This window comes from Leuresthes tenuis, unplaced genomic scaffold (genome assembly GCF_036924035.1).
Source record: "Leuresthes tenuis unplaced genomic scaffold, fLeuTen1.0.hap1 SCAF_4, whole genome shotgun sequence".
Lineage (NCBI taxonomy): Eukaryota > Metazoa > Chordata > Actinopteri > Atheriniformes > Atherinopsidae > Leuresthes > Leuresthes tenuis.
In genome coordinates this window covers 3,547,266-3,572,451 of record NW_027325358.1, presented here as the reverse complement: position 1 = coordinate 3,572,451, position 25,186 = coordinate 3,547,266, and the positions used below count along the sequence as shown (strand labels likewise).

The 25,186-nt window shown below is 44.7% G+C and overlaps 2 protein-coding genes across 3 annotated transcripts; one reads left to right on the top strand and one right to left on the bottom strand.

The window, feature by feature from the left end:
• Positions 1 to 688: 688 nt before the first annotated feature.
• LOC140305328 (nicotinate-nucleotide pyrophosphorylase [carboxylating]-like) lies at positions 689 to 6,229 on the bottom strand. Its single transcript, XM_072384142.1, has 5 exons — positions 6,140 to 6,229; positions 5,292 to 5,554; positions 3,948 to 4,258; positions 1,773 to 1,904; positions 689 to 928 (listed from the first exon to the last, which is right to left on the bottom strand). The coding sequence occupies exons 2-5, from the start codon at positions 5,542 to 5,544 to the stop codon at positions 710 to 712; spliced, it is 915 nt and encodes a 304-aa protein (XP_072240243.1). The 5' UTR covers positions 5,545 to 5,554; positions 6,140 to 6,229; the 3' UTR covers positions 689 to 709.
• Positions 6,230 to 8,405: 2,176 nt separating this feature from the next.
• Positions 8,406 to 23,805, top strand: ppp1r12c (protein phosphatase 1, regulatory subunit 12C). Of its 2 annotated transcripts, none has more exons than XM_072384141.1 (20): positions 8,406 to 8,792; positions 12,337 to 12,511; positions 12,586 to 12,716; positions 13,046 to 13,164; positions 13,467 to 13,626; positions 13,708 to 13,852; positions 13,935 to 14,009; positions 14,088 to 14,167; positions 14,286 to 14,398; positions 14,480 to 14,547; positions 15,387 to 15,541; positions 15,655 to 15,742; positions 16,885 to 17,002; positions 19,006 to 19,121; positions 19,418 to 19,470; positions 19,600 to 19,639; positions 19,848 to 19,952; positions 22,272 to 22,322; positions 22,486 to 22,536; positions 23,455 to 23,805. In XM_072384141.1, the coding sequence occupies exons 1-20, from the start codon at positions 8,584 to 8,586 to the stop codon at positions 23,539 to 23,541; spliced, it is 2,139 nt and encodes a 712-aa protein (XP_072240242.1). In that variant the 5' UTR covers positions 8,406 to 8,583; the 3' UTR covers positions 23,542 to 23,805. The 2 variants fall into 2 exon arrangements, with proteins under 2 accessions (XP_072240242.1, XP_072240241.1); XM_072384140.1 differs by having other exon boundaries at positions 22,269 to 22,322.
• Positions 23,806 to 25,186: the final 1,381 nt, after the last annotated feature.

Sequence of the window (25,186 nt, the reverse complement as noted above, 5' to 3'; positions counted from 1 at the left end):
TACTGGACTACGTTGGCAGCGTAAAACAGGTAAACGCCCCCTTTTGAATCAGTCTGCTCGCTCATTAGCTCAAAGCTAACCCTTCGACGAAGAAGATGGCGAAAAGAAAAAAAGATGACGAGTATCGTACATTTCAGGCCGAATGGACTGAAGAATTCGCCTTTGTGGAGAGAGCAAATTCTGCGGTGTGTCTAATTTGCAAAGACAAAATTACATCGATGAAACGGTCGAAAAACACGCGCCATGCTACCTTTGCATCAAAAAACCCGGCAGGAGACAGCAGAAAGAAAGCGAGCCAAGAGCTACTGAGCTACTAAAATATATTATATGGCTCTCATTGAAATAAATTTCCAAATTTTTTGCTTTCATGGCTCTCTTAGTCAAAAAGGTTCCCGACCCCTGCTTTAGATGGAAAAATAACCACATCTGCACGGCTAAAACTCATATTTTAAACTAAGACTTAACCAACCTTTCTGCAGCTTGCCCCCCATGTTCTGTGATATCTCAGCAGGTTTAGTTTAAACATGTGACAGTGGGAATGTTCATTTATAGTTCAGTTCACTTTCTATTCCACTTTTTATTCTGTAAATGACTGATAATTGACAGAGAAACAGGATGTGAATGATTTTCTAACCTAGAATAGACCACTGAAGTTCACGCTGTGCATAAATGAACACATCAGAAAACGTTTCTTTTTGGCAACAGTGATTTATCCAGTTTGTTTTTTGCTCATGCTGCTGGCAGAAGGCTTTTGAACCTTCAGAGAGAAGTCTGCCACCGGGCATCCCTGGGTAATGCAGCCCAGAGAAATGATGTCCACATAGGAGGAGAAATACAAGGCTAAGTTCTCTGGGGTGACTCCTCCGCTGGCTTCTATCAGAAGAGCGGGAAACTCATTCTTTAGTGTTCGAGCTGCGACGTGGAGCTCCTGTGGGTGAGAAACACGATGATGAGCAACAACAAGAAAGGGGAACTCCGGTATTTTCGTCTACTTTGATGACATCATCCACACGCCCCCCTGCAGCACAGTTTATTCACTCCATGCTCTGTGACAGTCGGCTAACTTCACACAGAGTTTGCTGCTGGTAGTTTTGTGCAACATGGCAGGATATTTATCAGATTTTGACGCCGACTTTGAGTAAGATGGACGTTCTTACCGGAGTGAATGAGCTGTGCTGCAGCAGCGGGCGTCGATGACATCATCCCAGTAGAAGAGTGTGTAGAAATCCCTCTACAGCCATTAACAACAACACAGCAGCTATGAGCTAAAAGAGAACGTCCATCTTACTCAAAGTCGTTGTTCACGTTGTCAAAATCTGATAAATATCCTGCCATGTTGCACAAAACTGTCAGCAGCAAACTCTGTGTGAAGTTAGCCGACTGTCACAGAGCACGGAGTGAATAAACTGTGCTGCAGGGGGGCGTGTGGATGAAGTGGTCCCAGTAGAGTGCCTGTGTAGAAATCCCTCCGTTAGCTCTCCTATAGCCGCCAATAACAACAACACAGCAGCTATGAGCTAACAGAGCTATAGCACACGTTCATTCATTCATTCTTCTTAAAGTATTGGTGAAATAAAGACAGATAATGCCTTATTTAGAGGCTGCATCCTCTAAGCCCCGTTCACTCCGTTATATGGATCTCCAGTTATCTAAATATCTTCTGAAGGACGCCGACTTTCACCAAACTGTTCTCAGTGAGCAGATGAACGTATTTCACGCCAGAAATAAGGTTCAGGTTTAAAAATACCGGCGTTCCCCTTTCAGCTTTCTACCTGTGGTTGAAAGTTATCCAACATAACGATGTCTGCTCCCACTGCAGCGGCCTCTACGCCCTCCTGCGTGGAACTGCACTCGACCTCAATCTTACTGCTGAAGCCGCAGACTGAGCGGGCCGCTTTAACAGCCTGGAGAGCAAACAGAGTGGAGAGCAGAGTGAGCACATCTGAGCTTATCGGCCAGACTTGTGCAATATTTACAGAAACAAACAAAAGAGGAAGTAAAGAGGACCTGGTGACTTTCTGACCTGTAACATTTTAGGTTTCTTTGGAGAAAAAAACTAAAGTTTTAAAGTCAGTCGATCCAGTTCAAATTTTCTCTCAGACTCTATTTTTATTTCATAATTTAAAAAAAAATATTCCCCAAAAATGAGATTTTAAAAGGTCCCATGACATGCTTTTTCCATGTTTTCTGGCTTGTCTGCAATATTAAAAAAGACATATGCATATTTGAGTATTCTTTAGAAGAAACTGGTTCCATCCGGTATCAGTCTCCCACTTTCTAAACTTTCTTTCTGCATCTTTTTCACTCACACATCAAAGTGGGGGAAGGCAGGATCGGTGGTTATTTGTTTTTGCTTCAGAGATGTCTCCAAGAAAATGTGTTTTTTGACCCTTTTCCACTTCCCCAAAGACTCGGAGATCCTGGATTGGAGTAGAGTTGTTCATCTTTAGCTGGGCAAAGGGTTGGGAAAAGGTTTGGATCCATCCATCCAGAACCTGCACGACGCTCGCTTTGCAGGGAGACTGAAGCTAAACGTAGAGGCTGTTCCAACACTAAAGAGGCACAAATCTGAACCTTAAGTGGTGAATGAGACCTATCATTAGACCTATGAATGGATTAGAGTACAAACATCATGCTTATACAAAGAATTAAATGAGACTGTAAATATGGCCGCACCGTCACCAGAGAAAGGCATGAAAGAGAAATATTCATGACCTATCAAAGTTTCTCTGAGACGCATAGATCTCTCACATATGTGAGGAATGCACAGGATTATGAAGAGACCCTCATCCATTAGTTTTGTTGCCTGATTTTAACCGAACAGTGAGTGAGAGCTAACTAACAGGAGGACAATGGCATCAGACTACAAATGGAGCGCTCCGGGCGAGTCGAACTTGAATCTCCAGGACAAAAATCCCCTGAGCTGTAATCTTCCTTCCAGATTTTCTTGTTTGCTAGTTGACGTGAAACATGCTGCAGCACGAGGCTGGAAGGGTTTCATGAAATCTATGTTTATGTTTCTGTATTTATCAGACGCTTTTATCCAAAGAGACTTACAAATGAAGATATAACAAGCTATATAAAGCTAACAATAAGCTACATAGAAGGAGCCCAGGAGTCCGACTCTGTCAGAGGGGACAGAGTAGAGATAGGGTGCAGGCATAGAAGGAAGTGCAGAAAGATAAAGTGCAGAGATAGAGGGGGTAGGGAAGTACAAGGTAAGTGCTGGGATAGGAGATGCTCTCTGAAGAGCTGGGTTTTCAGGAGCTTCTTGAAGATAGACAGGGACGCCCCTGTTCTGGTAGCGCTCGGTAGGTCATTCCACCATCGTGGGACGACACATGAACAGAGTTTGGATTGTCTTAGGCGTGGTGTAGGAGCTGCTAGACGACAATCCTGGGACCAACGGAGGGACCCAGTTGGGACAGAAGCCTTTGTGAGAGCATTCAAGTAGATGGAGCCGCTCCATTAAGCTCTTTGTAGCTAACATCAGGGACTTGAACCTGATGCGGGCGGCTAAGGGCAGCCAGAGGAGTTCAATGAACAGTGGGGGGACGTGTTATTTTAGGCTGATCCAAGACCAGACAACCTGAAAGTTGGACATATATCGCTCAATAACACAATTTATCTCTGAACCATGCCTGGAAATGCTGTCCACTGACTGTGGCTGGAGCACTCGGTGTCACGTCTCGCACCATGAGCTACATGTACAATAAAAATATGAGAAACGTTAACGTTTAAAAGGACAATTGTTGTGTGATTACTTCAAGCAGAAAATGACAAACCCTTCAGACTAGCTTTGTTAGTATAATGGCATTAATCTTGGCTCTGCTCTGATGTCCTGCTGCATATTCTCCCTGCTGACCATTGCTTTCTGATCACAGCTCCACCAGGTCCCTGTTTGCTCTTTTTAATGAACTGCAGCTGATCTTGGTGCAGCCTCCTACCTCTGTGATGCTTCCTGATGCCCAGACGTGGTTGTCTTTCAGCATCACCATCCCACTCAGGTCTTGTCTGTGCATGGACACGCCGCCGACCAACATGGCGTACTTCTCCACCAGCCGAAAGCCTGGGGTGGTCTTACGTGTGCCAGCCACTTCTCCGTGCCAGTCGCTGGCTTCTGCTATCGTTTTGAGCTGAGAGCAGCGAGTGGCGATGCCCGAGGCCCGGGCCAGGCAGTTAAGGGCCGGCCTTTCTCCAAGGAGGAGGCATCTCGCTGGACCTCTCACCACAGCAGCCAGAGTGACCGCATCTGGACCTGTGGAAGTTTGTTACAAACTGAGCTCAACAAACTGCCAGAGATAGTGTTTGAGTGGATAAATCAATGATCAGTGTCGGTGTTTTTAATGGTTGTAGATGTGCTTTTTTATTTTTTGGATTGTAAAACTGAAGGAGAAATGTCAACCAGCAGGCATCCATATTTTCCTTTAAATGTGTTCCATCTAAATAAGTCGGGGGCTACTTCTGCACCCTCTGGGCGCATTTTAGTTAGTTTCAAATATTCTTTTTCCTCAAGATACTGACTGGCTTATTTGTGTTTTGGTGAGAGATAATCACATACATCTGAGGTTCAAATTCAAATTGCACATGATCTAAACTCTAACTCTTTATTCTTCTCTTCAAACAACTTCTAAAGTAAGTTAGATACTAAAACAGCCCTGACATCACATCATATAAAAAGATTTCCCCTCCAAAGGAAGCTTAGCACAGTCCCTGCTCCAAAGAGCTCTTCAGACTGCTTTTTCCTGTTAATCTGATGGCAGCTGAACATGCACAAGCCTTTAGTGCATGAGGACACATTAACAAACGGGCAAAAATAAAAATAAAAAAAACTGGAGCCAGGATTTGAACCAGGAACCTTCCTGCTGTGAGGTGACGGTGCAAACCACCACATCTGTGCCTGAGAGCGGATGTGAAACAGATGAATCTCATGCTAGATTTTGTTAACTTTCTCAGGTTATAGTTATACTTTTTGCATAGTTTTAATTTGATTTGATATATTTTGTCTTGGCTGACGGGTGCATTTCCTCCTGTAGTTTTCTCTCTCTTTTACAAATGTATGCAAATCAGTTTAATTATTTTTTTATATATATATACACATTGCTCCAAATCTCAATAAATGTAATTTAAGGCACTTAAACAGTCCAATTTAAGCCAATTATAATCCAAATTAGTCCAATATGTGAGATGCAAGGCCTTGGCCTTACAGGAAAGAGGGATCAACAACCATCACAAACGCCAGGCCAGAGATCTAATAGTTGGGTTGATGGAGGGAGTCGTGTGATGCCTACCGATCTCAGCTCCTTCTTCATAAATCCACTCCACAGAGCAGCCGACCTCAGTGAACACGGCTGTGAAGAAAGGAGTCCCTGCCAGGATGCTGTATGGAGTTTTACACAACAGCCTCGCCTCCACTTCCTCTGATCCTACACACACTCCTGCTGGGTCAAAGTTAGGTGTGTCCTCCGCCAGCCACTGTTGCGCCAGCCGGGTCAGTGCATGGCCTGGGACTGAGTGTGCCACCGGGTGCTTTGATGCAGACATCCTACAAAACCTGCATGGAAATGAAGGAATACTTGTGAACTTCTCTTTTGTTTGATGTGAAAACAGGAAGTGAAAGGAGATCATGCAAGGCGGATTTATTTGACGGTGCTTTCTTGTCTTGCAGCTTCAAAAATATGTTTATGTTTATGCATTTATCAGATGCTTTTATCCAAAGCGACTTACAGGTAGGCATGTAGGGTAAGGGGGTCTTGCCTAAGGACCTTTCATGCAGGAGATTTGAACCCAGATCTCCCACATGAAAGGTGGAAATATGAGTGTGCAGACAATTTAAAGGTTTTGTTATTCGTCAGAAGGAGAAAAGACAAGTTGAAGGTGTAGAGAAGAAACAACAGATAAGTCATCATGGTGCCAGTGCCTCACAAAGAAACTTTATGTCTGATTTATCCACTAATTTGCTGTAAGGTAGATGCTTCCATATGATCCTTATTTCAGTTTCCCCTTCACTAAAAGCAAAAATAGGTCTGCTTCCATCACGCTGCATGTTGAATTATGTAAACTAAGAAGCACCACAAACACAGCGTATTTATAAACTCTCACTGGACCTGCAAGAAATGCAAATGCCATGAAAACTTACTTCTATCAGCGACTGTCCTTTTCTGTAGGTCGCACGCAGCAGAGCGGTGGAAGCGAACACACAGAGCCGCAGGAAAAATGTGGCGTGGAGTTTGACCCCGTGTCCATGTTGAAATGTTTACAAGCTCACTAAGAGGTCACACCAAAGGCTAAGTATTGATCGCTTCCACCATGGCTGATTCACAGGGCGCTGAGGTCAGCGTTCATATTCAGAAAATTCATTTCAAATCAATGCGGCTGAGCCTGGAGGTCTTTGTGCATGTTGTTAATATACTGTTTGTAATGTTTTAGTCATGTGATCTGTTATTGTTTCTCCTGTGCTGAACTGTGCGTACATGACATCTGCTTTTAAATGAGTTTTGCATGAGTCATTTTGGAGTCTTTTCTTTTCTCACCGTGTGCCCTGAGGGTGTGGCAGCTGGCTGCACTTTGCCAACGATCCACAGGGATAAAATCTCATGCTAGAGGCCATTTTAAGGTGGATATCCGATCAGGTTTTAAATGAGGACCTGCCCAATAAAGTTGGCATTATTCCAGTATGTGGAATTCCTTTATGTGGGCACAGCTATCTAATAAGTCACACTTACAGTACTTAACTTAAGTATCCTACTACTATACTTTTATGATGACTGATTAATTTCTAAACACTCATTAAGTTAGGAATCTTTGGCTTCCAAGGCTGTCAAAAGATTCTTCAGTCAGGTTTAACCTTCCTTTGCTTTGCTGGATGGAGCCTCGTCATGCAGTGTTTTTCTCAGCTTCCACCATAAATTTGAACTCGGATTGAGATCTGGACTGTTTGCTGGTCATGTCTCTCCTGAAGAAACGTTTGAACGCTCTTTGCTCTGCAGCATGAATTATCATCCTGAAAAATGTTCTCAGCTTCACCAAACCTCCTTTAAGCTGATGGAATGAGGAAAGAGTCCAACATGTACATCTCCTGTAGAGGTAATGGCTGCCATCTCCTCTGGTCCTTTACCTGACATCAGCCTCAGCAACGCTGGAACTGTGCTTGTTTTCTTCAGCCAGTCATCTTTCTGTTTCATTGGACCAAACTAAAGTCCCAGCACCAGCTCCAGATTGGTGATTCATCTCTGAACATCACGTCCATCCAACCATCCACAGTCCACGGCTGCGTCTCTTCAGCCCACTGTGACCTGGTTTTCTTCTCTTTAGGTGTTACTGATGGTTTATGTTTGACTTTTCTGGATGAAAATCCTGTTTTCCTTCAGCTGGTTTCTTTCACTTTGCTCACAAATATCGACTTCTGCTTCTGCCCATTTGTTTTTCCATTCATTTTGTTGAGCATTTTCTATTTTCAAACACGTTGTTTTGAGTTTTCTGTCCTGACTCTTTGACCTTTTGCAACCTTCCCATTCTGTTCATGCCTGTCTGATATTTTAGACACAGCTGACTGGGAACAACCAACATATTTTGTCACTCTTCCAGTTAAATTCCTTTCTTGAAGTAGTTTTATAATCCTTTAAGTTTCCACTGACAGCTCTCATGTTTTCTGTCAATCAGCAGCTGCAACACCTGGTTAAACTCTGCAAGAACTCTCATTAACTGCACTCATTTACATGTCACAACTTGTGCATATATTTGTTTTAGAAATGCAAATTACAAGCTGAATAAAAATCACAATAGAGTGGTGATTCCATATATTTTCCAATCAACGCATCAACTTTTGACTCTTAAACCTCATTGTTTCATATATTTGAACTCATATAGCAAAATATTATACCAATAAATGCAAATTCCAAGTTAAAAAAGGGACTTTAGGAATGATAGCTGTGCATTTAAGCAGTTGCAACACCTGTGATGCAACAGAGTTCTCACTTTAACTGAAGCATGATACTGTGAAAATGTCATCTTTGTTTTCCATGTTGTCAAGAAAACCGGAAAAACGTGCTGCAATTTTAAAACGTGTGCAATAAGAATTCTATGTAAACTGCAGACTCGTTTGCATATTTAGACTTGTGCAATATACATTTCCATCCCCTCCACCCCAAAAGTCGGAAACTTTTACTCTTGCAGAAAAAAAAAACCCGGGCACGACCATTAATCCTCTCTAAAGTCTGGTTTATCAAGGTGTCACACAGTGTTCTCGTTCCAGATCTATAAATACCGAGTGGTTTTGGAGGATGTATAATTATACTGGTCTCAGAAAACACAATGGTAGGAAGTACAGTCGTCAGTATGAGTGCACTGGCGCGAAGCTATTTCTGAGTTTGCCCCCAAGGCGCTACTACAAAACAACGGTGGTGACGTCACAAGGACAGGTCCGCACAGCGTTGCGCGCTCCCGACGCTCGAGGCTCCCACCACATCCAGTGCAGGAGCAAGAGCAAGAACCAGGAAGTGAAAGTATACACATGGAGGGTGTGTCTGTGTCCGCCAGCGAATGTTTTATTTTTTAAAAACACCGTCCTCCGCGGTTAAATAGATGGGGGACTCGGCGAGGACCAAGCGGCGGGAGCAGCTGAAGCGATGGGCCGGTTCCTGCACCGACAAAGCGTCGGACGTGCCCCGGCGGAGGTGGCGCGGCGATGCCGGGGAGGGTGCAGGGGAGCCCGAGGCCGAGCTTAACGACCCGCCGACCGAGCAGTCAGAATCGGCAGAAAGAGACGAAAGCAGCCCCATCCTCAGACGACGGTGAGGAAACGTCTCCGTCCGACAGTTTTAACACCAACGGTCGGCTAACAGCTGCTAGCCTAGCTTAAACATCTGCAGTTATATAAAAGGGAGTAATGCTGTGTGTGGGTTGATAAAGAGGGAGAGGAGCTCATATAAACACCTCATAGCGTAGTACAGGCCAGCTGCCAAATATCTACCGGTTTGATGGAGCCTGAATGTATTACCAATTGTCATTTTTTTTTAGGCAGGAGGTTGCTGTGTCTATTAGCAGGCTAGCATTGTGTCTTAGTGTTCCTGTCCAGCATTTTGTCCACAGTCTGTCTGTGCTGAATCATATCTCTTCCTCTGTTCGGTACATGTTTATTATTGATCTTTTTTGAAGCGCTGTGATGTAGATTTTGCTTGTTTTCAGTCATTGTACAACGAACACAGGCAGTGACCATGTCATTTTAAAGGGGACATGTTCTGAAATTCTCACCTTTTTTGTGCTTGAGAACAAATGTTTTAAGAAACTCAACCGTGTCACTTTGCTTTGAGGGCTGCCTTGATCTGAAAATATCTAATTCAGTCATCCAAACGGAGTGGATTCCTAAAAGTTTAATTAATCAGCCTCCTCATCTTTATCTCCACCCGACTTCAAGTTCAAATCTTGCTGCATTCACTGCATCTTAAAAGTAGGAAATTAGCCTTCTTTTACTCTTGTATTTTGCTTTGCTGCTGACAGCACGTTCTCATCAGCATTTAATTAACTTAACAGACAAGTGAGATGATAATGCTTTAATAACTTTGTCTTATTTTTTATATCCAGACTTGGGAATCTTGGTGTACTTCAATTTTTGTTCCAATCCTTTGAGAGACATCCGATTTTCTGTTAATCTTTGAACGCACCATCAGAGGTCCGCCTATTAGACTCAACTTAACTGAAATAAAACAGAGGAAAGGGGTGACGTTCAGGGTCTATGGAGCCAGTCTGTGATGGAGGAAATGCACCATGATTTTAAACTGGAGAATTAACCTGCCAGCCGGCCATTAAGGTCAGAGGTGCAATTATTTTAACAACCTGAGACAGTTCAGTGCATAGTTCATGGATAGTTCATTGTGCTTAAAAGAGGAATCGATGCCAGTTGTCCTGTAGTCGAGGAACCGATGAGGGAAATTTAAGTATTTGAGAGTAGAATTACCGTGGGGCTGAAACGATTCCTAGATTTTTTAGTTACGATTATAAATAAATAAAAATCCTCCCTTGGTTAATCCCCACCAACATGTTCTGCTCAGTGGTCGCCCTGTTTCACACGAACAGTTATTACTGTCGCACACGTGCTGCGTTTGTAGCAGCTCGATTTGATGGAGGAAACCGGAGAAAACAACGAGGAACAAAAACAGAAAAAGAGGGAAAATGCCTGAAGTTTGGGACCATTTCAACGAAAAGAGAAAATACTGTACAGTGTGTAAAAGCTAATTAGCTTAGCATTAGCATTTTAATGGAAATCAGTAGGCTTGTTAACTGAGGACGCTAACAGTAGGCGCTGTAGCCACTTTTTAGAAAAAGCAACTTGTTTTTATTGTGTTGGATAAGTTGAGCCTAAATGCCATCGAAATGGCGCCAGAACTACCTGCTAGCACAAGCACGCCAACATATTTAGCTGACTCTCCCTCTCCCCATCGGAGCAGCTTCTTATCAGGTTACTTGATTAATCGATGGAATGATCGATAGAATACTTGATAATCTAAATAATTATTTGCTACAGCCCTAAATTAGCAGTGGGGCCGGGTGATACGGCCTACGGATGAGATTTCAATTGATTTTCTTTCTCTACTTTCTTAAAAACGCACTACGAATGACAGAAATGACTCGAAACAAGTTTTGTGTTTATTTTGAACATCTCTTCTGGTAGAACTATGCGCTACAACCAGTGTCCCAACTACCAGGGGGGACATATTCTCAGTTTTGAGAATATTTATCCATATATATATATATATATATATATATATATATAAGCATATATAGCACACACCTGGAGTCTAAACTACTCAGCGTGTGAATAAAGTCGGACTTTTCTACCAACGGACACCATCTCTTTAGCGATTGTGACCACATCTGTGATGGCTTTCCATCGGTGAAAACCGCTGCCCCAGATGTGCGTTGTGGGCTGCTGCTGTCTCACAGCGTGTCTCCCACTCGGCAGCATGCCTCTGTTGGAGGGGTTGGAAGAAATCGGTTGTGCTTCCAGCTTCGGTAGCAACAGCCTTCAACGTGTTGTTACTCGTCCTGAGTCTGAGGTCGCAAAACCAAATCAGCTCCAAACAGCTTTGGCGCCTTTCTACGGAAGCCCAAAGAGAGCGGTGCACATAAAAGGCTCATCATAAACTGCAGATTCAAATTAATCGATGATATTGATCGATCGCCCAGCCCCACATTCAGCTTGGTGTGTGGTAGTCTGAGCCCAGTTTGTTGTCAGGCTTATCTAACTGTTCCTGTGTTTAATGGTTATTATGTCATTCAAAGCTTATTGAGAACCACTGAAAAAGTCGCCGTTAGTCTTTAAATCGTGTGGAAAAACTGAATCAGCACCGTCACTCATCCAGAAAGTATTTACGTCACACACATGGGGAACCTGGCCTACAACATTTTTACTTGTTCTGCACTTGATAGCATCTAAAAACTCAGAATTAGTAATTTTCTCCTGAAAGAAAACAAATTACGGCACAAACGGTCACGTTTCGCAGTCGGTAACTTAAGTTTCTCGCCCCAGACCTCAGTGTTGCGTTCATTACCCAGTAAAACATTAGACAAAGTGCTTTAAACTCTTTATTTAGATAAACTTGGTTCGGTTGAACTACATGGTTACTGAGAAGTGTTTCAGCCTCATTTTCCTCAAAACTTTATGCAACCATAGAAGGTCAAAACTGCCATTATCAAAAATGAAATCAAATTAGTTTCTTTTATGTAGTTATTTTTTACATTTATTTATGCATTTCTTGTCATTTATTTCCTACTTTCTGTAACTTTTTTTTTTTTTAAATGTTCATAATGTAAAGAAATGATTATTTATTCATTTAATTTTGATTTGGGCACTTTTGGTCGTCTCTACACATCGACCACATTAAAAGGTAAAAAACGAGGCTTCGAAGTTGCGATTTCTCGCATGTCAGGAACATTGAATTCAGATTTAATCTCACTTTTATGACCTCGTACAAGAAGCATTCAGTGGCTCCCAAACCTGGATGCATTCACTGTTAAACTATCTGAAAAATTCCTGTTGGAGTCAGTTTGGAGACAGAAGCAGATGAGAAACGTGTTGATTTCACTTGTAATGGTATAAAATTCAGTTTCCTCTCAGCCTCCATTTTTATGACGCTGACTTTAATGTGTGCTGAAAACCTGAAGGTTTCCTCTCAAATGTGCCAGAAAGAAAATAGAAACCTGACATTAAAGCCATTTAAGAGCTTAAATATCCAGCTTGTGTTTGAGATAATCACCTTCATCGGTTCTCTTCATCGGTCCCAGTGGGCCGAGTCAGTGAAACCAGTGAAGTGACGTCGGTGCTTCCTCTGGTTTCAGGAAGAGGGTGAGGTTTGACAGGGCTGCTGAGTTCCTGGCTGCCTGCGCCAGCGGTGACACGCAGGAGGCCAGGGCGATGCTGGACGAGGCCAAAGACACCGGAAAGGAGAACGGGGACGACGTGGCGGATATCGTGAACTGCTCCAACGCTGACGGCATCACTGCTCTGCACCAGGTGAGGCGCGTCGGCCGCGCTGAGGAGTCACTGACGCCCATCAGAGAGATTTAATGCCTTTTTTGGTGCTGCAGGCCTGCATTGATGGCAGCATGGACACCGTGACCTTCCTCCTGGAGCACGGGGCCAACGTGAACCAGGTGGACAGTGAGGGATGGACGCCGCTGCATGTTGCTTCCTCCTGCGGCTACCCTGACATCGCAGAGTGTGTATTCCCCCTAACAGCAGTCCTTTTAAGCGTGTGGCGGCGGCAGAGCGCAGCGTGGAGTGTTTCTACACTCAACAATGTGAACATTGTTGAGTGTTTGGCAGCACAACATGCCAGCTGAAGCATGAGTGGGTGGGAGCATGCAGCTCAGATTTAAAAGCTGATATGCTTTTTCTCCGCAGCGCGTTGCTGATTAACGCCGTTTGGCCTCACTGTGGAGGCCGAATGTTTCTGATAGTGTGATGGGATTATGAGCTGCCTGCTTAAACGGGATCTTGTCGTCTTTCTTGAGTTGAAAGGCTCCTCACCTTCTGTTTGTTTGTCAGATTCCTTTTGCAGAAAGATGCGTCTCTTTCCGCTGTGAACTGTGACGGTGATGTTCCTCTGGACATCGCTCTGGATGAGTCCACGGAGGCCATCCTTCAGGATTACACTCAGAGGCGGGGTGAGTGCTGCTCAGTCGGCTACATGTGACTGAAAAGGGTTTTCAGCTTCAGCGGAAGTGGAAGTTAGGCAGAGATAACGAGCTAAATAACCTTTTTGTGATCTGAACATCTCACTGAATGCCAGGCTTGTGTATTTTCTGAGTTGGTGGTGACTTTGGACAGAAAAGAAGCCGTTTTCTTCCATAGTCTGTCCCCTTTAACACAGCTGTGCCACGCTAACTCACCCACAGCATTTGAATGTCTGACTTCCCTCACAGCAAGTGATTCCTGTATTTTTCGTATCGATATTCGCTGTGTCCAGGTGTGGATTTGGAGGCAGCTAAACGACTGGAGGAAGAGCAGATCATGACGGACGCTCGGACCTGGCTGACCGACGGCCTTCCTGGCGACGTTCGTCACCCAAAGACCGGCGCCAGCCCGCTGCACGTCGCCGCAGCCAAAGGCTACATCGAGGCCCTGAAGTAAGCATTTCCCACCGGTTTATCTGATAGCTGAGCTGCCACCTGAGACACTTTGAGTTGATCGATACGTTGCTCCTGCAGGATTCTGTGCCAGTGTGGGCTGGATGTGTCGGCCACAGACTTTGACGGCTGGACGCCGCTCCACGCTGCCGCTCACTGGGGGCAGGGCGAGGCGTGTCACATCCTGGCCGAACAGCTGTGCAACATGGAGGCTCGCAGTAACGGGGTGAGGCCCTCGCACCTCTGCCTTAAGCCCGTTTACCACCGCCACGCCTCACCTTCGTCTCCTTTCTTCCTCTCTTTCTCAGGGTCAGACACCTTTTGATGTAGCTGATGAAAGTGTGGAGGAGCTTCTGGAGGAACTGTCACGGAAACAAGCCAACGTAAGACGGCGTGTGTTTTCCCAGCGATGCTTCACGTTTTATTTCATGACATTAAGGTCACGTCTGTCTGTGTTCCAGTGGCGTAATGAACAGTCTGTAACGGAGAGGCAGAACCAACCAGGCTCCAACGCTGCGAATGCACAAAAAGGCCGGCGGAGGTTAATATCCTTCCTGCAGCAAATGTTTTATTGTTGCAGTCGGACACAGAGCAAAGCAAAAGGCTCCTCAGGTCCCACTCCCAGGTTCCTCACCGCTGCTTCCATCTTCTGCTTGCAGGACCTCGGTGTGCAGGATGAGCAGTAAAGACAAGATTAACGTGCAGGATCAGTCTAAGGAACGGGGCATTTCAGGAGGCCTGGAGCTGAGCGAGGAGAAGGAGAGCAGCCCCGGTAAATCAGTTTGGCTCCATGAGGAGTGGCATTGAGTCCTCCTGCTGGTTACTAAAGATGCTCGTTCCCTTTTATCCCCAGAAAGCTCCAATGTGTCCAGTCCAGACTCGGAGAGCGTGACCACATCTGCAGTTAGTCCTGCTGATAAGGTGAGAGTACGGTTGGTCTGTGAATGTCCTGCGTAAAGCAGCACGGCTGCAGCCAGGCCCGACCGCTCCTGTTTAAGTCCAGCCGCTCTGGATGGTTTTAGATTTCAGGTTTCTGAGGTGAAAATGTAGCACAACCCACAGCAAACCTCAGCCTATATCAGGGTGTGCTGGAGACTGTAAGTCAGAACTGGACTGGGCCTCGATAAGGAATCAGGCTGTAATCTAATCAGGTTTTCCCACCGAACAGCTGTGGTCATCCACAGGTTTCTGTTCGATTGAAACAAGATTCACATCAGAGTGGATCACAGTCCGAATAACACTTAAGAGTGATTCTGACTGCTTAGGAAACAAGTTTAGCTTTCAGAAGAGACCAGACTCAAACATTTACTACAGAACTGCTGCTGTTTTTTGTCTTCATCTTTCTAGCTGCTGTAACAATGGGAATTTCCCCATTGTGTGACGATAAAGGGAAATCTAATCTAATCTAATGCCTTGGACAGGTGGTACAGAGTGGTTTACATTAGCATTAGCTTTGCCACCAGAGTCTGCTCTGTGGTGGCTGATGGTCAAACAGAAGCAATATGAACCCATCAGAAAGTAAGAAAGGGGTCATGATGTGTTCTTCATACTGCAAAGAATATTTTCAGTGAATAATCACGTGAATCTCTGTCATAATAGCCTTCAGATCACTTAATCTGAGAGTTTGAACACACCCTGAAGAGGATTAAAGCTTGTCCTCTCAGCATTAGTTTCTGTTATGTTTCCCCATTTGGGCGATAAATGGAAGCTGTAACTGGTGACAGCCGACTTAATTTAATCTGCTGCCTCATGTGGTCCAGGCATCAGAGGAGAAAGATGAGGAGGAGGAGAAGGAGCAGGACAAGGCGAGCCGCACTGCCAGAGTCCAACCCACTCCCCAGACGAGGGACGCCGGCGCCGCTGAGAGCCCCAGCACGCCGACCGCTGACAAGAAGCAGCAGCAGCAGCACAAACAGTACTCGCATCCAACATCAACTAGACTGTCTCAATTTCCCACAGATTGGTGTGGCAGTTAATGGTGACGTTCTGGAAACTAAATAAATAATTTGTGGGTGTCGATGTATTCAGATTTCAGGCTCCAGTTAGAGACGAAGAGTCTGAGTCTCAGAGGAAAGCTCGATCTCGGCTGATGCGTCAGTCTCGTCGTTCCACACAGGTACAGCCATGGATGTTCCTCATCTCTCATTGTCAGGCACATCTCCACCATTATTTCCCTGCACCCTCATTACTTCTATCATAGAGGAGAACATTTCTTTCTTTAATCCACTCACTGGTTGGGCAGTAAGCCAGAGATTCAGAGTGTCTGAGAGGAACCAAAAACCAGACCGAAAGTCCCTTTCAGGCAGCAAAAAGCTGCTTAAATGTCAGCCTTATTGCACCATTTAAATCTTTGTCTCGCACTCAGCGTGCTTTGCGTGACCCAAGGTTAAAAAAAAAAGGCATTTTTCTGTGTTAGAAGTATAGATATGCTGCTTCTGTTTCAACAGATTTCATTTTAGCTTCACTTTGGATAAAGAATCCAGCGAAGTGGCGATAAAGAGACCAAACAAAACTGCTAAACTGAAAAACTCATACAGTTTACCATCCTTTACACTGGATAACAGAAACCTGAGTTGGATGAGTCAGAGTCAAGGTGTAAAATACTTTCTGTCCATCAGTACAATTCAACACAAACAAGGAAAAAAGGGGACAAAGAGGTGCAAAACGAGACCCAACTGACAGGTCGCCTCTGAGAACTGCAAGAGAACGAACCCTTATAGATGTCAATTTAAGTTAAAAACAAACTAAATCTGTGTAGAATGAAAGTATAACATTCCCCAACATACCTTTTCCTCACTTTATAAGCACCAGCACGTCTCAGGTAGGCCAGAGACAGACGGAGCGTCCATTTTAAAAGCTCCCAAAGCTGATTGGCCGGTTTGAACCCAGGCCGACCAATCAGCAGCAGGCTCATACTGCACAGGTTGGTCATCAATCAGGTAGTTAACACCTAAAAAGACGGAATAGGAAGAGCGAGACGAGCCACAAGCACTTTATCAGAAATCTAACAGAGGGAGTGATGAGTTCATATCGGACATTTAGTTTTATCTGCTGATCTCAGATCTGCAGAAGTTGATCTTTATAATAACCAGGTTAACCCCATTTACTGAGCAATGATGTGATCAGCCTCATTACAGGAATGCAGTTGGAGCCTCCGAGCAACACAGAGCCACCTGCTGATGTCAGGCTTTGGAAGTGTCCAGCTGTTTGAGCAACACGAGGCCTCTGAGTGGTTCTGTTTGTGCTTTGTGGTGACAGGGTGTGACTCTGACCGACCTGAAGGAGGCGGAGAAGAGTGCGGGTAAAGCCGCCGAGCCGCCACCCAGAAACGTCCAATCTGTGAGCCCCATCATTACCGTAACGCCTGCTGAGAGGGGTGAGTCAGCATCACAAGTTCCTGCATCACATGAAAAGCACATGTGCACAGTACAGCCCTCATTTCTTTATATTTCTTTCCAAGCAGCCAGACTTCCTTCTCATCTTTTAAAGTGGTCTTTATCAATAGTTCTCCAGGCTTTCTGATGGTCATTAGCTGCTTTTTCACTCATTTTCTGACCTATGAATCATTTAAACATTAAAGGGGCTCCAAACTCAAGGGATGAACCAGTGTTGTGTCGAAACATAACAGAAAACTTAGCAAAGAAGCCATTTTAAATCAGATTTTTAGGCACTTTGTCACAAAGACACATCATTTGTTCCCATTTCTTTAGTTGCATCTATGAAAAACAGCAAAGAAAACACAGTTTGACAGACAGAAAATAGGATTTCTGCAGCAACAAGGTGATTCCCAAAGAGCTATTAGCTGAAAACTTGGCATATCTCAGCATGATGTGCAGTGTGTCCTTAAAACATTTGAGGAAACTGGACAAGTGGAGGACAAAAGAAGAAGTGTCAGGCCTAAAAAACTATCTACAGCAGATGAACAGGATCTGAAAGTGATGTCCTTAAGAAAGAGGAAAAAATCCAGCTGTGACCTGACAGGACCTGAGAGATGCATCTGGACCTTCAGCTGATCCATCTACTGTTGGCCCAAGCCTCATCAGAAATGGTCTCCATGGAAGGGTGGCTGTCAAGAAGCCATTCTTAAGGAAGGGAAACAGGGAGAAAAGGCTGAGCTGTGCCAAATGACACAAGAAGTGGACTGAAAATCAGTGGCAACAGGTCTTATGGAGGGATGAATCCTCCCCAGAGCCCGGACCTCAACATTATTGAAGCAGTGTGGGATCATCTGACAGAGAACGGAACAAAAGGCAGCCCACATCCAAAGAAGAGCTTTGGGATGTCCTTCAAGAAGCCTGGAGAACTATTCCTGAAGACTCCTTAAAGAAATGACAGAAAGCTCGTCTCAGAGGGTTCAGGCTGTGTTGGAGAATAAAGGAGCTCAGACCAGATATTCACTTTAAAGCTGCTGAGAACTGTTAAAACTCTGTTTTTTGTCTTATATTCTGTATTTATATTCATGTTTTACTGGCAGAATATAAAGAAATGAGTTGTGGGTCAGTACATTTTCACAGTATTCTATTGAACTGATGAACTCATGATTCATTCCAACGTTGTTGTTCGGTTTTCTGTGAATCGTTTTCTTTTAAGTGACCACGATGCTAGAGAGTCACTTCTGTTCCGACTACCAAATAAAAAACTAGGTGTATTGACCTTATTTTGGGTGGAGCTCTGTTTGTGGTGGTTATTTAAAGGAAGTGTGGTTTTCTCACTCTCTGAAGGCCGCTGCTGCTGCTGGGGAAATGATGCAGGGCGGCCACCACATGGTTAGAGTGATGCGGTTCTTCTCATCTTTGGATGTTTTTATTTATCTCTGAATGACCTCCACCCTTGTTTTTTGTCTTTTCTGATCGAAGCATTTCTCCTTCTGATACATGTGAAGTCGGCCCCGTCTTCAGATCGTGGCCACTTTCGATCGCTGATCGGCGATCCGATCGCCTGAGAGGGCGAGCGCCGTTACAGCGGCTGAGAAAACAAATGTTCTTGCAAACAAGCAAGAAAAAGATGCAAAAAAAGATGCAGCAGAGTTAAATTTTCACTGCTCAGTTGCACCGATCAAAGGGCTCTGTGTGCAGACACATGGGAAACATCTTTAAGTACACAGTAAAGCGCAGGTTCAAGAGATTTCTTATGGCATCAAGTTAAAGATCACGATCCTCCCTTCGATAGACGATCCGATCGAACATCTCTAGGCTGTTTCTGCCTGTAAACCCGGTAATTTGGTCAGTTTTTATCATTAATTTGCAGAAATCTTCAGCTTCTAGTGAAGCTTCAGGCTGCGGTGATCTGAGGTTGACCATAAACATAAAACCACTTCCTTTCTTCTTCTTTTTTAAACGATAAACCAGAAGTTTCATATCTAATCTTTCTGTATTTCAGACACGGACTCGGTGAAGCAGGTGGAGTCAGAGGGAGATAAACGACTGGGAGCCAAGGACAGGAGGAGAGGCAGAAGGGAAAGACGATCCACAGGCATCGTCCACCTGGGCGGAGAAGTAAGAAACGCCTCAAACGGATATCAGACGGTTCAGAGGGGAAGTCAGCAGCTGGTTTCTGCTCAGAAAAGACTTCATTCTTGCATTTGACATGTGAGAAAGTGGAGGACAGCGAATCGCTTCCTGTGTTGTGACGTCACTGAAGATGATCAGCTGTCGAGTTTAACTTTAACGACGAAAAGCTTAAAAATGTCTCTCATAAACTGAATGATTGAAGTGGCTTATAGTGAATTATATTCATGTAAATGACACCCTGAAGTTCAGGAGTCAGAGTGTGGTTTTTACTGTTGTTTCAGAACGACGAGGACGACGCTCCGCTCTATGATCCAGGCAGCAACAGCACTTCTGAGTGAGTTTTACTGTTGGGTCATCTTTGTCTGGGCCTTTTTTTAAGTAAAAAGATTTGTTGCTTTGTGGCCCACATGAGGTCAGAGTCGTTCTCCAGCAGGTTGAAACGGTCTCTTGTGTTTCTCTCCAGTGAGAATCAACTGGGAGACGCTTCGATAGACTACAGAAGGGTGAGTGTCCAGGTTTTTAGTTTAATGAAGGCTGAAACGTTTTCCACACACTGATGAAGCCTTTCTCAGCAGCTTCTGATGGTGAACTCGCTTCTTTTGGTCCGCTGTTGAAGCTCCTCAGGTTCAGATGTCACGAAGCGGTGCTTTTTATCTGCAGGTCGTTGCTTTCTGACGGCTTGTTTCGGCCTCTGTGTGTGTTTCCTTCTAGCTGTACTTCAAGGAGCTGGGGGAGAAAGAGGCTCTGAGGGAGAAGCTGCAGGAGATGGAGCTGCTGCTCAGACAGAACAAAGCGGAGCTGGAGAGACTCCGACAGGTCCGGCAGGTTTGAGGCTGCCTCTGACCTTTATCTTTTTGTCTGTGTTCAGCTTCACGGTGGCAGATGGAGGCCTTTTACAGCTAGAAACTATGAAACTGGAAACTATGTCGGTTCTGTCGCTGAGAGAGATTCAGTTCAGATTTATTTATGTAGCTTCAAAGACCCAGTTCAGTTCAAGCCAATTACACTTTATCCAAATCAAATTAGTCCAATTAAAACCAGTTACGTTGCTATGGAAGCCAACAGGTTTCACTGAGGCTTCTCTTTGATCCAATCCCCCGTCCTGAGCGTGCACGAGGCGTCGGTGGGAAGAAAAAAACAGGAAAAAACCTCCATCAGAACCAGGGCGGCCATCTGCCTGGACCAGCTGGGGGCTGAGAGGAGATGATGGCAGCATTAATGTCAAATGTACATGCAGAGGGAGGAGAGGTGCATCATGGGAGCTCCCCCAGCAGGCTGGGCCTATAGCAGCAGAACTATGGGATGTTTCAGGCTCACCTGAGCCATCCCTAACTATAAGCTTTATCAGAAAGGAAAATTTGAGCCTGATCTTAAAGGTAGAGAGGGTGTCTGCTTCCTGAAGCCAAACTGGCAGCTGGTTCCACAGAGAGGGGCCTGATAACTGAAGGCTCTGCCTCCCATTCTGCTTTTGGGGGCCTGATAACTGAAGGCTCTGCCTCCCATTCTGCTTTTGGGGGCCTGATAACTGAAGGCTCTGCCTCCCATTCTGCTTTTAGGGGCCTGATAACTGAAGGCTCTGCCTCCCATTCTGCTTTTAGGGGCCTGATAACTGAAGGCTCTGCCTCCCATTCTGCTTTTAGGGGCCTGATAACTGAAGGCTCTGCCTCCCATTCTGCTTTTAGGGGCCTGATAACTGAAGGCTCTGCCTCCCATTCTGCTTTTAGGGGCCTGATAACTGAAGGCTCTGCCTCCCATTCTGCTTTTAGGGGCCTGATAACTGAAGGCTCTGCCTCCCATTCTGCTTTTGGGGGCCTGATAACTGAAGGCTCTGCCTCCCATTCTGCTTTTAGGGGCCTGATAACTGAAGGCTCTGCCTCCCATTCTGCTTTTAGGGGCCTGATAACTGAAGGCTCTGCCTCCCATTCTGCTTTTAGGGGCCTGATAACTGAAGGCTCTGCCTCCCATTCTGCTTTTAGGGGCCTGATAACTGAAGGCTCTGCCTCCCATTCTGCTTTTAGGGACCTGATAACCGAAGGCTCTGCCTCCCATTCTGCTTTTAGGGGCCTGATAACTGAAGGCTCTGCCTCCCATTCTGCTTTTAGAAACTCTGGGAACAACAAGGAAACCTGCAGCCTGAGAGCAAAGTGCTCTGTTGGGGAAATATCCAACTGTGAGATCTTTAAGATATGATGGAGCTCGGTCATTAAGAGCTTTATATGTGAGGAGAAGAATCTTAGATTCTCTTCTGAATTTAACAGGGAGCCAATGAAGAGAAGCTAAAACTGGAGAAACATGATCTCTGCTGTTAGATCTCATCAGAACTGCAGCATTTTGGATCAGCTGGAGGCTTTTCAGAGAATATGTGCCGATTCTGAAGCAACAAATGCATGAACTAGACAGGATGTTCCTGATTTTAACTATATTATGAAGGTGAAAGAAGGAAGTCCTGGAAACCTGTTTCATATGTGAGTCAGAGGACAGATCCTGGTCAGAAATAACTCAGAAGTTCCTCACTGTAGTTCTAGAAGCCCAGGAAATACCATCTAAAGTATATAACAACTCAAGCAGAAAGTTCTGAGTCATCCAGGTCTTTATGTCTTTAAGACACGCCTGTAGTCTGACCAACTGATTGGTTTCATAGATACAGCTGAGTATCATCAGCATAGAAATGCATTCCCTGCTGTCTAATGTTACCAAATGAAAGCGTGTATTAAAAAAAGAAGTGGTCCGAGCACAGAACCCTGAGGGACTCCGTGACTTACTCCGGTTTGCTCAGAAGTCTGTTCATCGTAGTCAATGGACGACCTTCGAGGTGCGTTCAATGCGTTGAACAAGAAGAGGAAAACCTGACTGTGATCAGACCTAAAATGATTATTTTCACTCTCTGGTTGTTGGTTTTATTTAGTTATATTACTTAAAATCTTAGTAAAAAGTTGGAATATCTTCACAAAAACATGCAGGAAGAATAAAAATGTTTAACTTGGATCACAGTTTCTGTTGTAGGTGTTTCTGAGTTGTTAAGTGAGTTCTTTTCTAACTGTTTTGGGGTTTTTTTTGGTTATCCGTGCAGCCGTTTTGATGTTTTAAAGTCATCTGTATAAACCGGTGAATGAATGAACTTTCTCTGTTCAGCAGAACCAGGAGAGCAGCTCCGACCGACCTGCTCTGCTCGAGCTGGAGAGATTTGTAAGTAAAGATGAAACTGAGTCATTTCCTGTTCTGGAGCTGACGTTTCTCTACATTTACTGCAAATATGGCTGCATTTTAACAGCTCGGCAGAGTCCACAGATGCTGAAATGTTTTGCACTTGCAGCCTCAGACACAGTTTCGTATCTGTCTTTGTCTGCAGGAGAAGCTGGCCCTCCAGAGGAAAGCTGTGGAACTGGAGGACGAGGTGAAGGTACAGCTTCTCACTTCTCCTCCGATTATCCTTTCGTTTGGGATCAGTTACAGAAAACTAAACGACAGCAAGAGAAAACTGCTCCATATGCATTCACAGCACTCTCATTCGGCTCTCCAGGGTCCTGCAACGCAATAATTAGCACAAACTTAACCGCTTACTGTAGTTTGTAGTAATAATGTCACTGCTTCCCTGTCAGAGGATGATTCAGGTATTAGACACATCCACAACTCCCCGGTTATCCAATCCTAACGCAGCAAATCACCCACAGAGTCAGAATCCAGCCTCCGGGAGGCCCTGAAACTGACCTGAGAGCAGCCAGTGAAGAGCTCCTCCTCGGTTTTGAACCTTGACCTTTCTCAGTAAGGCTGATATTTATATAGATCGGGCTCCTCTTTTACTTTGTGTTGCCAAAATCACGTTACTGTGGTGCTGTAAACCGATGCAGAACAGGTATTTTTGGATAATTTGAGTGTTTGGATCCACAGAGAGTCCTTAATGTGACTGTTGTGGCTCTCTGGCTCTAAAGCAACACTTTTTACACCTCTGACTCATTTTTAAAGTACTCCTTTACCTTTAATGTGCCCACATCTGGATCTGAAACTACTCTGAAGCACAGTTACAGTTATGAGTCATGCTTCCGTTTCACAGATTAAAAGGTCATTTTGGACCTTATCGCCATCCTCTCCGCCTCACAGAGTTGGCTCCTCACTTCTGTTTCAGACTAACATACAGATTTAAGTGTTTGTGATGCCTTAAAGTGAGAGTTTTACTCTTCTTGGGCTCCGTTATATCGTAAAAACCAGTGCAGATATCCAGAGAGTCCAGAAGAAGAGTGACTGTGGGTGTTTTTAAAGCCCTAACCTGCGTCGGTGCTGAAGTGTCCCCCCCCCCCCCCCCCCCCCCGTGTGTCTGCAGGTGCTCGGCGATCTCAGAGCAGACAACCAGAGGCTGAAGGATGAGAACGCCGCCCTCATCCGAGTCATCAGCAAACTCTCGAGATGAACCTGCAGAAAAACATTGAGGTATTACAGAATTTAGAGGATGAAAACCGGACCGAGACGACATCGAACTGGAACAGATTTCAGGGTTATTGCCTGCGTTTGGGCCTGGTGTTGTGGCAGATCTACTGTATAAGGAGCTGAACTGCGTCTGTGGACCGACGGGACCTTCCTGTTCACACCCAATTTTATATTATTATGTTTTTATTGTATTTTTTTAACTGGAATATTTTAATGTGCTTTGCTTCTGTGATTCTTTGTAAGGAAAGTGTATTCAGAGACTTGAAGCCATGCACAGTGAGGGCTCACAGTGATGTCTTAGTGCTCTTCTGAAGGGTGGAGAAACCAGAGAAAGCCAGTCTGGGGTGGTTGCACACAAGAAAAGACTCCAATGTGCCAAAAGCAAAAGAAAATGGGCCCCAGTTTTGCACATCTTTAGAGTAAAACTCCCGGCGGTCAGTGTTTTCTCTCAGGATGAGTGTTGGTTCGATGCTTCCTGCTGTAATTTCTCCTCGCTCTTCTGAATGTGTATTTAACGCTTTTGTTGACGTTCCTGTCGGATTAGCTTTGGGTGCTAATCGCTCATGTTCAGAGAAGCTAGCAGAAGATGTTTGTTACAGATGTGAGTTCCTGCAGTGTGGGGGGGGGGCAGGACACCTGCTCTAACGTCAGTACTGTGCATTAGTTGTAATTTCACTCTTCTGTGTTTACCAGATGCTTGTGAAGCAGAAACCCCACAAAGTATTCACCCTGTGACGGATGGCTGTCCATCCTTTGAATGTTTACTTTATCATGACAAAGAAATGCATGTCAGTTTGTATTTTGATGCTGTGCCTTTGGACATACATTTGTAAGTAATATTTCTACTTTGCTTTGGCGATGTACTCTGATGAGTATAAAATACATTATGGGCATGAATGGTTGAGAATTTGTTGCTTCTGTTTGACCTGAAAAAATTAGAAATAATGATTTAACGACGTCTGTCCACCAGAGGGCGCTGCAGCGTTTCAGCAGAGTCATTTTTATATGTACAGTAGTCTGAAAAAGTCTTGATCCACCCTTTTTATTTCTTTATATATCTCCAGGAAACCGGTGCAAACATTGAGTATAACTGAGGAAAAAACTATTCTATTGACCTTTAAAGTCGATACATTTCTTTAAGGAGTCTTCAGGAATAGTTCTCCAGGCTTCTTGAAGGACATCCCAAAGCTCTTCTTTGGATGTGGGCTGCCTTTTGTTCCGTTCTCTGTCAGATGATCCCACACTGCTTCAATAATGTTGAGGTCCGGGCTCTGGGGAGGATTCATCCCTCCATAAGACCTGTTGCCACTGATTTTCAGTCCACTTCTTGTGTCATTTGGCACAGCTCAGCCTTTTCTCCCTGTTTCCCTTCCTTAAGAACGGCTTCTTGACAGCCACCCTTCCATGGAGACCATTTCTGATGAGGCTTGGGCCAACAGTAGATGGATCAGCTGAAGGTCCAGATGCATCTCTCAGGTCCTGTCAGGTCACAGCTGGATTTTTTCCTCTTTCTTAAGGACATCACTTTCAGATCCTGTTCATCTGCTGGAGATAGTTTTTTAGGCCTGACACTTCTTCTTTTGTCCTCCACTTGTCCAGTTTCCTCAAATGTTTTAAGGACACACTGC

What these genes read in the sequence shown, in the direction of transcription:
- LOC140305328 (XM_072384142.1), bottom strand. Translation starts at nt 5,544, where the DNA reads ATGTCTGCATCAAAGCACCCGGTGGCACACTCAGTCCCAGGCCATGCA. An exon ending in TGAAGAAGGAGCTGAGATCG is followed by an intron (nt 4,259 to 5,291) that starts GTAGGCATCACA and finishes AAACTTCCACAG; the next exon opens with GTCCAGATGCGGTCACTCTG. An exon ending in TGGATAACTTTCAACCACAG is followed by an intron (nt 929 to 1,772) that starts GTAGAAAGCTGA and finishes TCTCACCCACAG; the next exon opens with GAGCTCCACGTCGCAGCTCG.
- ppp1r12c (XM_072384140.1), top strand. Translation starts at nt 8,584, where the DNA reads ATGGGGGACTCGGCGAGGACCAAGCGGCGGGAGCAGCTGAAGCGATGG. An exon ending in GGCTACATCGAGGCCCTGAA is followed by an intron (nt 13,627 to 13,707) that starts GTAAGCATTTCC and finishes TTGCTCCTGCAG; the next exon opens with GATTCTGTGCCAGTGTGGGC. An exon ending in GGCAGCAACAGCACTTCTGA is followed by an intron (nt 19,471 to 19,599) that starts GTGAGTTTTACT and finishes GTTTCTCTCCAG; the next exon opens with TGAGAATCAACTGGGAGACG.